This window comes from Stigmatopora nigra, unplaced genomic scaffold (genome assembly GCF_051989575.1).
Source record: "Stigmatopora nigra isolate UIUO_SnigA unplaced genomic scaffold, RoL_Snig_1.1 HiC_scaffold_25, whole genome shotgun sequence".
Taxonomy (NCBI): domain Eukaryota; kingdom Metazoa; phylum Chordata; class Actinopteri; order Syngnathiformes; family Syngnathidae; genus Stigmatopora; species Stigmatopora nigra.
Window position 1 is genome coordinate 2,310,641 of NW_027551604.1, and position 12,280 is coordinate 2,322,920.

General features: G+C 37.4%; 1 protein-coding gene across 1 annotated transcript; it reads right to left on the bottom strand.

Moving 5' to 3' along the window:
- Positions 1-2,811: 2,811 nt before the first annotated feature.
- Positions 2,812-5,579, bottom strand: avpr1aa (arginine vasopressin receptor 1Aa). Its single transcript, XM_077711260.1, has 2 exons — positions 4,629-5,579; positions 2,812-3,603 (listed from the first exon to the last, which is right to left on the bottom strand). The coding sequence occupies exons 1-2, from the start codon at positions 5,524-5,526 to the stop codon at positions 3,320-3,322; spliced, it is 1,182 nt and encodes a 393-aa protein (XP_077567386.1). The 5' UTR covers positions 5,527-5,579; the 3' UTR covers positions 2,812-3,319.
- Positions 5,580-12,280: the final 6,701 nt, after the last annotated feature.

Genomic DNA, 12,280 nt, shown 5'->3' on the forward strand with positions numbered 1-12,280 from the left:
TGCTAACATTTGTGCTTAGCTTTATTCAACATGGTAATTATATCATTTTAAAAATAAGACGCTAACATGGTGCTCTTAAGAATTAGCGCAATACTATACACGTCATACAAATATGTATATAATGAGATTTAAAGCTTCACCACAAAGTGCACAAATAACAACAAACAAAAAAATAAATATTCGAACAATAAATAAATAGGTAAATGCACAAATAACAACAATAATTGTATAATGTATATATTTATAATGACAATAAAAACATTTAATTCAATAAACAAACTGTAAGCATGTATACAGATAAATAATGAATAAGTAAAGGTAGTCAACAACATAAATAAGTAGGAAAGTGTAAAAATAACAACAACAAAATAAAATACCATAAATAACTTTTCATCTGTTTATATATTGCTCTTATTTATGTCCTTCCCTAATTATTCATATCATTAACTACTTCTTTATTGCTTATTTCTTTTTAGTGTTATTATTTATGTATCTATTCTTTTATTGTTGTTAATTGTGCACTTTGTGGTGAAGCTTTAAATCTCATTATACTTGTATAATAACAATAAAAGCATTGAATTTAATTCAATTCCATGTTGCTAAGCTCAATTACAGTATAAACAGACACATTAGCGTGCAGGAAACGGCATACAACTCAAAGCCTAAACAAAGACCCCCCCTTTTTTCCCACTACTTAGTCGATAATCAAGGCAGGACGCCAAAAAAGAGAATAAAAGCTGACGTGGCCTGTCAGGAATGTGTTGGCTTCTCCAACCAAGAGGCCACGGGAGGGCCGGGTGGGGGTCACGAGGTGGGTTGCCTCCCCCCCGAACGGTGGTCTTTTACGCGTCAAATCATCTTGACAAACGTTAGCCGTTTTCAAAGAGTTTCCAAACCCTTGAAGACGGATGAGGAAAAAAAACGTCCTGGCGGGAGACCCGTAAATGAACAGACATGAAAAAGAAGCGTGGGTGATGTTAAATAAGAAAAAAAATGTGTAAATCGATCACAGAATTTGCCAACATGAGTCATTTCCAGGGTCAGACATTTTTTTTTATCTCAAAAGAAGATGTAATCACGATTGAAGTGATCCTTGGAATTGAGCTTTTGAAAAGAACGTTACGAGATGTTGTCGCCCGGAGACAAATTGCCAAATAAAGAAATGTCGGTTCAACATGGCTTCTACATGAGCTCACCTTGTGGATTATGAGTTCATGTTCTTTAAGATTAAGTCCCCTTTTTTTCTTCTTTTGGAATAACACTGAAAGAAACCATGTAAGTGACTACATGTGGCTAAATGTGGCATCGAGTAAGCTAACAGCTAACATTATATGTGTCAAAGTGGCGGCCCGGGGGCCAAATTTGGGCCGCCGTATCATTTTGTGTGGCCCGGGAAAGTAAAATATGAGTGCTTTCTGTTTTAGGATCAAATTCAAATGAAGAGTATAGAAATATATTAAATTTCCTGATTTTGCCCCTTTTAAATCAATAATTGTCATTTTTTAATCAATTTTTCTGTGTTTTTAGTTCAAAAATCATTTTGTAAAATCTAAAAATATAATAGCTAAAATAAACATTGTTTTAGATCTATAAAAAACTGAATATTCAGGTATTTTCATCCAGTTTTTTAATCAGTTTATACAAAGAAAATCTAAATATTATATCTAAAATGGTCCGGCCCACATAAAATCAACTCAAAGATTTTGAGGAATTACCCGAATGTAAGACGACCCCCTCTTTTTCAAGACTCAAGTATGAAAAAAAAAAATCATATTTAAACAGAAAATAATGACAGTACCCTACCTGAAACAATATATATTGGAGAGAAAAAGCATATTTTTTAATTGTTTGGATATTAGTTCATTCATTAACACGATTGACAGCTGTAGGTTGAGCCCAATGAAATGGACGTCTATCACAGTCAATGGCAGCCAATGAGTTTTATTTTTATTTTTTTTAATTACATCAGGGGAAAAAATGCTGTGGCTTTATAGCTTTGCCTGAAACATATCACATTAATCAACTTTTGAATCAAATTAAATTGAATTTTGTCTGACTTTGCAAATACGCCAAATATGGCATCATCCAGTTCATTCGGGGCTCAGACGATTGGTCGCCGGTCAAATGGTGACAGATAGTTTACTGTTGAAACCAGATCTCAAAATTATATTCATGAGATAGTCTAATATTTAGGAGAGAGAGTTTAATATATAAATACTGTTGAAACCAGTTCTTAAAATTCTATTCATGAGAGCTTTTAATATCTAAATATCTATTTTCTTCAACAGTACTTAGATATTAAATATTCTCTATGAATATAATTTTGAGAGCTGGTTTGAACCGTAAACTGTCACCAAAAAAAACAGCGACCAAACGTCCGACGACCAAACGTCCGGCGACCAAACGTCCGGCCACCAAACGTCCGGCGACCAAACGTCCGGCGACTAAATGCCCGGCGACCAAACGTCCGGCGACCAAACGTCCGGCGACCAAACGTCCGGCCACCAAACGTCCGGCGACCAAACGTCCGACGACCAAACGTCCGGCGACCAAACGTCTGACGACCAAACATCCGACGACCAAACGTCCGGCGACCAAACATCCGGCGACTAAACGTCCGGCGACCAAACGCCCGGCCACCAAACGTCCGGCCACCAAACGTCCGGCGACCAAACGTCCGACCACCAAACGTCCGGCCACCAAACGTCCGGCGACCAAACGTCCGGCGACCAAACGTCCGACGACCAAACGTCCGGCGACCAAACATCCGACGACCAAACATCCGACGACCAAACGTCCGGCGACCAAACGTCCGGCCACCAAACGTCCGGCCACCAAACGTCCGTCCACCAAACGTCCGCCCACCAAACGTCCGGCGACCAAACGTCCGCCGACCAAACGTCCGATCCCCCCTAAAAAATCGATATCGTCATGAAATCAGCGATTAATTAAACTCCTAATTGCTTATTTATATCCGAAATCAAACTAATTCCCTTCCCTTGTCACATGTGAACCCGATCCAAACCCCATCAAGGTTTCCATCAGTTCACACACGACATCACGGACGCCATCCCACTCACTCCAAGGGATGCCACCCATTCCTACCATCGACCTTTTGACCTTTCCCACCGGACGGCCATATTTGACAGAACGACGTCCAAGTCGACATCTCAACGGCAAACGAGCCAATAGCGGCTTTCTCTTCCCCCTCCTTTACAAAACCCAGGCAAAAGCCGAAAGAGTATAGTTTACCCTGGTGGTTATTTCCACTGGGCGCTTTGTGTACCTTCCCAAAACGGTTGCCAAGCTGCGCGTTCGTTCATTCGGCCGGCGCCGACGATTTGGGGTAATTGTCCAACTCCTTCCAGTTGCCCGAGCTCCCAGTGGGACTCCGATTGGTCGCCTTGGTCAACAGGGTGGTCCGGCGTAGGCTGCTGTCCGAATCCTCCTTGCGGAATTGAGCCGTGGTTCTTTGGCAGCAGGGCAGACAGTGTAGGAAATCCTGTAGAAGATGGCCGCTGAAGATCATGTAGATCCACGGGTTGCAACAGCTGTTCAGGCTAGCTAGTAGCGCCGTTAGCGTCACGGCCGTGTTCTCCGAATCTGAGGGAAGAGTTGATAATGACGTTGCTGTCCAATTTTGTTGGATCAGGGAAAGGTGGCAGCTAATGATGGCTCTTATTATGTACTGGTTAATCTCAAAATTGGGGGTGCTGGAGTGTATTTAAGACAACTGTGTGTATTCATTCATTTTTTTGAACCATTTTATCCTCACTATGGGTTGATGGGGGTGCTGGAGCCTATCCCAGATGCCATGAATCGGTGGCCAGACAATTTTTTAATGTCAAAATAATTTCTCTCTAATTTTATAGTCTAAAAAATAATTTGTTTATAATTGTATAGGGTAAAAAATGTTGTTATAGTTGTATAGTCTCAAAAGTATTTCTCTATTATTTTATAGTCAAAAAATAATTTATCTATAGTTTTAGAGGCTCAAAATAATTTTGCTATAATTTTATTGTCTCAAAAATATTCTCTATAATTGTATATAATCTTAAAAGTATTTTATAGTTTAAAACATAATCTTTATAATTGTATTATCTCAAAAATATTTCTCTATAATTCCCTATAATTTCATATTCTCAAAAATATTTCTCTACAATTTCATACTCTCAAAAATATTACTCTAGAACTTTATAGTATCAAAAATATTCTCTATAATTGTATAATCTCAAAAATATTTCTCTACAATTTTATAATCTCAAAAATATTTCTCTAAAATTTTCTTATCTCAAAAATATTTCTCCTAAATTTTTCTAATCTCAAAAATATTTCTCTACAATTTTAAAATCTCAAAAATATTTCTCTACAATTTTCTAATCTCAAAAATATTTATCTACAATTTTAAAATCTCAAAAATATTTCTCTACAATCCTCTCTAATTGTAAAGTCTCAACCCCCCCACCCCCCAAATGACTAAAACTCATTATAAACATCCATCACTTGCATTACCCACATCCCCCAAATCCACATCCAAAATCTATCAAAACCCCATTCGTTCCCTTCCCTCTCCAATTCCCAACCCCATCCGTGCGTAAAAGACCCTGGCAACCCAAGCGAGAACTCACCAGCGAACCTCAGCTCATCATCCCACACCGACCACATCTGCACGGTAAAGAATGGCGCCCAGCACACCACATATGCCAGCACGATAACAAATGTCATCTTGACGGTCCTCAACTTCGCCCTGGAGATGGTAGTAATACTGCTCACCGAATTATTACCAATCAGTCCATCTCCACGACCGGCACTCTTCCTCTTCTTATACTTAATATTCCTCCAGATACTATGACAGATAAACCCATAGCACAAAACCAGGACCAAAACCGGTACCAGGAAAATCCCTAACGTGATCCAGGTGATGTACGCACGTGCCCCCCAGGGTTCCACAAAGTGCGCCCAACAGTCTTGTACCCCTGTCCCATTCTGGATCTCACTTAGGGAGAATATAAAAACCTGGGGTAGACTTAGAACTAGACTACAAGTCCATGTGGACGCGATCATGACACAGGAACGTCGCGTGGGTTGTTGTAGGGTTTTAAGTGGGTGGCAAATGGCGATATAGCGATCCACGGTCATCATCACCATCATATAAGTAGACGCGAACATTCCCGTCACTTGGAGGTGCTTAACTACCCTGCAAAGGAAATCCGGACCATAGAACCGGTAGGTAATGTCCCAGCAAAGTTGAGGTAGAACCTGGAAGAACGCCACTACCAAGTCAGCCAAGCTTAGGTGTCGAATGAAGAGGTGCATTCGAGACATTTTCCGCTTGGTGTTGTGCATGGCCAGTAGTACACTGACGTTTCCCACTACAGCCACCACAAAGGTGACACTAAGAACCAGGATCTCCATCTGGGCTACCTCTTCATCGCGTGCAAAGGGGTCCGAGGCAGAGGAGAAGGAGGTGGTGTTGTTGTTGGCGGAACCGAGGACGCTATCGTTGGGAAGGGGACTCCCCATCATCGTCTTGCCGCTCGCTGCTGGTGACGATTGTGCTGTTGCTGCTCCGGGTTTGGAGGGAGGGTATGGTTGGTGGGGGGGGGAGTGGGTGTGTGGAGGTGTGGGGGTGGGATGTGGGGGGGAGGAGTGAGGTGGGGGACTGCCCTACCGAACCCTAAAAGGTGTGTTGTGGAGCGCGATCGGCGAGGAGGAGGAGAAAGAGAGAGAGAGAGAAACCGTTCAGCTGCTGCTACTTCTTGCCGGGAAGACTTCAAACCTAGAGAACGGAGATCTTGAAACTGTTGGAACTAGAAAAGAAGAGGGAGACTCACGCCCCCAAAACGCTGAGCAGTGCCGTTTCTAGCATAACTAGTGCCATGGGCGAACCTCTAATGTCCCCCTATCAAAAAAAAAAAAAGTGTGTCAAAGTGGAGGCCCGCGGGCTAAATGTGGTCCGTCACATCATTTTGTGTGGCCCGGGAAAGTAAATGATGAGTGCCGACTTTCTGTTTTAGGATCAAAGTAAAATGAAGAGTATAGATTAATATTAACAAAACCCTCCCCCATAAAAAGAAAAATAGTCTTTTCAAAAAAAATATTATTACAACATACGGCCCGTGGGCCAAATCCGGCCCGTTAGGCGTTTTAATCCGGCCCATGGACGTTGTCTAAATGTTTTTTTACCCAAAGATGGCGCCATCCCACGGAAGCCAGTGGCAGTAGCTCTGTCCACTCTTATTTGTTTTTCATGTTTTACAGCCCCTCTATCTTTTTTTAAATGCCATTTTAATATTTCTTAATACATTCCGTTTTACTTTGCTTAGTACTTTTTACTTTAATGATGAGTGATGAGTATGTTAATACTTGAGTCCTTTTTTCTGTTTATATTTCATATGTACTGTTAACGGATGCACTTTTTTATTTGTATCATATCTTGTGTTTTTGGTGTTTTACAGCCCTTCTATCTTTTTTAAACATTATACATTTTAATATTTCTTAATACATTCCTTTTGACTTGACTTTGTACTTTATACATTTTACTTGAATGATAAGTGATGAGTATGTTAATACTTAAGTCCTTTTTTCTGTTTATCTTTCATATCTACTGTTAACGGATGCACCTTTTTACATGTATCCTATCTTGTGCTGACCCCGCCCATCTGTCACATTTTTAAAGTCAAATTGCCCCCCCCCCCTCCCCTGGGCCCAAAAATTTGCCCACCACTGTGCTAGCTCATATCTGCTAATGATCATTGACTTTAAAAGTGAACGCTACAGAAAGCTAGCTCGCCCAAACCCTTGTTTTTGTTTATGCGCGAACAGATAAAGTTAGCCAACACCCGCGTTCCATCAACACGTCTCCCCCCGACACGTGGCAAGAAAAAAAATCCTGCCTGACGACGTGGAATGTAACTTTTTTTCCCGCGCTTATCTCTCCAAGAGACCCCCCCCCCAAAGGTTTGATTTATGACCCTCCACTCTTTCCCATTTTTTAACCCACTAACGAACATCCCATGGAACGCCAATGGAAAACTCTGGGTTGACTTTTTTCCACTTCTGTGGAAAATGGGAAGGTTGATTTCCAAACACTTCATTTTCATTTTCCCCGCCCAGTTTTTGCTTGCAAAAAAAGTCAATCTGCCAATGGTGTCTGGATTCAATTGAAGTGGAAGAACAAACATCAACATTGTGTACTCATTAAAAGTTATAGTTGTCAGCTAAAGCAAACTATGGTGACTCCATTGATAAAATATCATGTTTTTTCGCATATTAGCTGCCACCATGTATAAGCCACACCCTTAAAATTACCTTAAAATCGTTGAATTTGACAATTTTTCGCGTATAAGCCGCCCCCTGATTAATAATTTTCACCTCCATATTCATGGTTTTAATAGGGAGTATAAATGTGTTACTTTTTTACAGTCATACCTCTACTTATGAATACCTCTAAGTACAAATGTTTCAAGTTACAATTTTTTATATGCAAATGAGTGCCCCAAGATACGAAAAAGATCCAAGTTATGAAATCAAACCAAAATGTCAATGCATTTCCTTAACCATTATTTTATTTAGAAAATATTCTCGTGGTGTCAAAGTGGCGGCCCGGGGGCCAAATCTGGCCCGCCGCATAATTTTGTGTGGCCCGAGAAATTAAATCATGAGTGCCGATTTTCTGTTTTAGGATCAAATTAAAATGAACAGTATAAATGTATATTCCATTTCCTGATTTCCCCCTTTTAAATCAATAATTTTCATTTTTAATCAATTTTTCCTGTGTTTTTAGTTCAAAAATCATTTTGTAAAATCTAAAAATATATTTAAAAAAAGCTAAAATAAACATTGTTTCAGATCTATAAAAAAACTGAATATCCAGGGCTTTTAATCCAGTTCTTTTAATCCATTTATAAAAAAAAAATCAAAATATTACATCTAATATGGCCGACATGAAATCAAATTGACGTTAATGCGGCCCTCGAACCAACCCGAGTCTGACACCCTTGAATTAGAACCTCATTACACTCAACTGGGCTCTCATTGGCTATCTCACCACAACCACTATCCATATTTCAAGATTCTCTCCTACGAACATCATCAAAAACTTCTGTGCCTAATCAATTTCTTAAGTCATCAATAACCAATGTCAAGAAACAAATGCTAACAGGCTAATGAAGCTAACTCCCTCCCACAAGATACAAATGTCCAATTCAAGATATCACCAATTTCCTGCAAAATATAAAAAATCCACCATCAACTAAAATGCAAAAACACTTAAAAAAAATACAGTAAAATTCCAACATTTAATGGCAGCCTTCCCTAAAATTGTCAAAATGATTAATGAAGCGTACCGCCATGTTGACTCTGATGTTGATTGCATTTGGCATGGAGATATCCTCCTCCATTTCCGATGGTTTTTTGTGCAAATAGTCCGAAGCGGACCCCCGCCCTTCCTCTGGTCCACAATTCCGAGACGTTTCCTGTTGTAGCGCCGAAATAGCTACGTAGTTTTTTCCTCCAGAGTATGTCCGCCATCGCGCAGGAGGACGGCCAGCCACTGTTTTCCGAGCCTTCGGCAAGGTTCGAGTCCCTCGGGAAGGTATTCGCGTCCCTCTTCCCGTCTTGGTTTGACCCATGGGGGGAGGTTAAGTAAAGGAACCCCCCCTTATTCCCCTTGAGTTATCATCTCCTATTTATGGAGGCCTTCAATCCTATTGGGAAGGACAGAGCGCTAATTAAGGCCGCGGGCTTGATCGTTCTTATTGGTTGAGAGATATAATCAACGTGTAAATCGGGAATGCTAGTTTTGTTTATCCTGGGTATCGTATTTCTCGCATATAAGCCGTATTTGTCGCTGAAAAAAATGATGTCTGAATCCAGGTTACGGCTTATATGCGCATAAATGGGTGTCAGTTCGCGGGCTGCTTTAACGTCAACTTGATTTTATGTGGGCGGGACCATTTTAAATATAATATTTAGATTTTTTTTTATAAATGGATTAAAAGAACTGGATTAAAAGCCCTGGATATTCCGTTTTTTTATAGATCTTAAACAAAGTTTATTTTAGATTTTTTTGTATATATTTTTAGATTTTACAAAATGATTTTTGAACTAAAAACACAGAAAAAAATGATTAAAAAATGACAATTATTGATTTAAAAAGGAAGAAAATCAGGAAATTTAATATACATCTATACTCTTCATTTTAATTTGATCCTTTATTTATTTTATTTGAGCTTTTTTTATATATATTTTTAGATTTGACAACATTATTTGTACCCTAAAAACACAGAAAAAATTGATTAAAAAATTAAAATTATTGATTAAAAAAAAATATATATATATATATAAATAACTATATGATATGTATATACACACATATGTATAGATGTGTGTATGTATATATATATATATATATATATATATATATATATATATATATATATATATATATATATATATATATATATATATATATATATATATATATATATATATATATATATATATATATATATATATATATATATATATATATATATATATATATATATATATATATATATATATATATATATATATATATATATATATATATATATATATATATATATATATATATATATATATATATATATATATATATATATATATATATATATATATATATATATATATATATATATATATATATATATATATATATATATATATATACTATATATATATATATATATATATATATATATATATATATATATATATATATATATATATATATATATTATATATATATATATATATATATATATTATCTTTCATTAACCAATGCAATACTTGAATAAAAATCCTCCACTTAAAAATATCATTGAAAACAAGCAGTACTAAAATAAACACAACTATACTCTATGTATCCCTTATAATAAAATAGGAAATAAAACATTAAAAACTATTGATTATATCCCAAACAAAAAAACGGGTCACTACTGTACTCACTACTCATATAATTTTAACGCCGTCGATCTTCAAACTAAAACGCAAGTTGACGCAAGCACAAAAAAATTCCGCATATGCTTCATATCACGCGGATCCATAATGTCATGCATTTGTGGAATGTGGCCCTGTTTTATACCAATTTTAAGACCAAAACTACGTCTGTCTTTTAGCATCTTGCCATTTTAGCACCTTGTCCAATGGCGTGCATGTTTCTAGCTAAAAAAAAACATTCATTTATTCCGCAAAAAAGCCAAACTTATGGAATAATTAGTTTGATGGTTGCAAATGATAGTGGTAGCAGTTGCTGCTTTATTAAATATGTTTGTTTCATGAGCGGTGATATTGAACATTGTGTACATACGGAGTTTGTCACTTTTACAAGGGCTTCAAATATGATATTACGAGCGCATGCTGAGTTTACAGAGCCGACTTTTTCAGATGACGGGATGAGCACTTGAAGGCATCTGCGCCATATGATGTCATCAAGTTAGGATTGGAATTGACAAGCTAACATGCAATTTTGACTGCAATGAAGGAAAACAGTTGCTATTATGTCCCAAAATTTGAATTATTTTTCTTTACGTTATAATGGTATAGTGGGTGAGTGGTTAGTGTGTTGGCCTATCAGCAAAAACACGAACAAAAAATGAAATCAATCATTTTTTTGCGGATTTTTTTTGACCATATGCACATTCAAATAGACAATTTTGGCAATTTTATTCTTTAAAAAAATGGATGAGTGGTTAGTGTGTTGGCCTATCAGCAAAAAACACGAACAAAAAATGAAATCAACTGTTTTGGACAATTTTGGCAGATTTTTTGACCATATGCACATTCAAATAGACATTTTTAGCAATTTTATTCTTTAAAAAAATGGATGAGTGGTTAGCGAATCGGACTTACAGCAAAAACAAGATCAAAAGGTGAAATCAACAGTTTTGGACAATTTTGGCAGATTTTTTTGACCATATGCACACTCAAATGGACAATTTTGGCAGATTTTTTTTACCATAAAAAAGGCTGAGTTGTTAGCGCGTTGGCCTCAGCAAAAACAAGAGAAAAAAAATGAAATCAACCGTTTTGGACAATTTTGGCAGATTTTTTTGACCATATGCACACTCAAATGGACAATTTTGGCAATTTTCTTCTTTAAAAAAATGGCTGACCCTAACCCTGCACATTCAAATGGACAATTTTGGCAGATCTTTTTGACCATATGCACATTCAAATGGACAATTTTGGGGGTCAGACTCACAGGCTGCATTTACATCAACTCGATTTTTTGTGGGCCGGACCATTTTATATATTAATATATTTTTTAGATTTTTTTTTTCATAAATTAATTAAAAGAACTGGATTAAAATACCTGAATATTCAGTTTTTTATAGATCTAAAACAAGGTTTATTTTAGCTTTTTTTAAATATATTTTTAGATTTTACAAACTGATTTTTGAACTAAAAAAACAGACAAAAAATGATTTAAAAAAATGTCAATTACTGATTTAAAAGGGGGAAAATCATGAAATTTAATATACATCTATACTCTTCATTTTAATACTCATGATACTTTAGTACTCATGATTTACTTTCCCGGGCCACACAAAATGATCTGGCGGGCCAGATATAGCCCCCGGGCCGCCACTTTGTCACATAAACCCTAAGGTTTAAATGTCTGCCTTTTGGTGGGAACGCTTCGGGGAACTTCCCGTCACTGCTCCCAACACACCAAGCGAGGGCAAAGATTTCTTGGGGAACACCTTTGGGATGAATTGAAGTCCAGGCCAAACCAAAAAACGTCGGACCCCCTCCGGCCTGCTGATAAATGGCCGACGTGCGAGCACAATTCCCACACATGAGACGAAATCCCTTCCAGAAGAAAAGTCTTCCCAGAAACATCTTTTTTTTTCCGTATTTGGATCATCTCTGGGTGAACGCACTCCCAGCAAAAGCCTCGTAAAAAAAAACTCTCTTTGAACGCAAAAAAAAATGGCGGATTAATCCAATCAATCAATGTTGTTGTCTCGCCCAAATGGACACAGAAAGACCAGGGTTCCATTCTCGTCCCTCCGGCAGAAAGGACAAAATTATCCGGGTTGAGTGAGAGAGAGACGATTTTGCGAATAATTTGATAAGCGAGTCGTGTCACTTTCTGCTTTTTTCAATTGAATTGAAGGCTTTTATTGTCATTTTACTGCAGGCGCTACAGGACAATAACAGCCAAGACAAACAGACTCAAGGACACTTTGTACTCAAATACTCAACTCGACTTTTGGACCAAATCCAGACT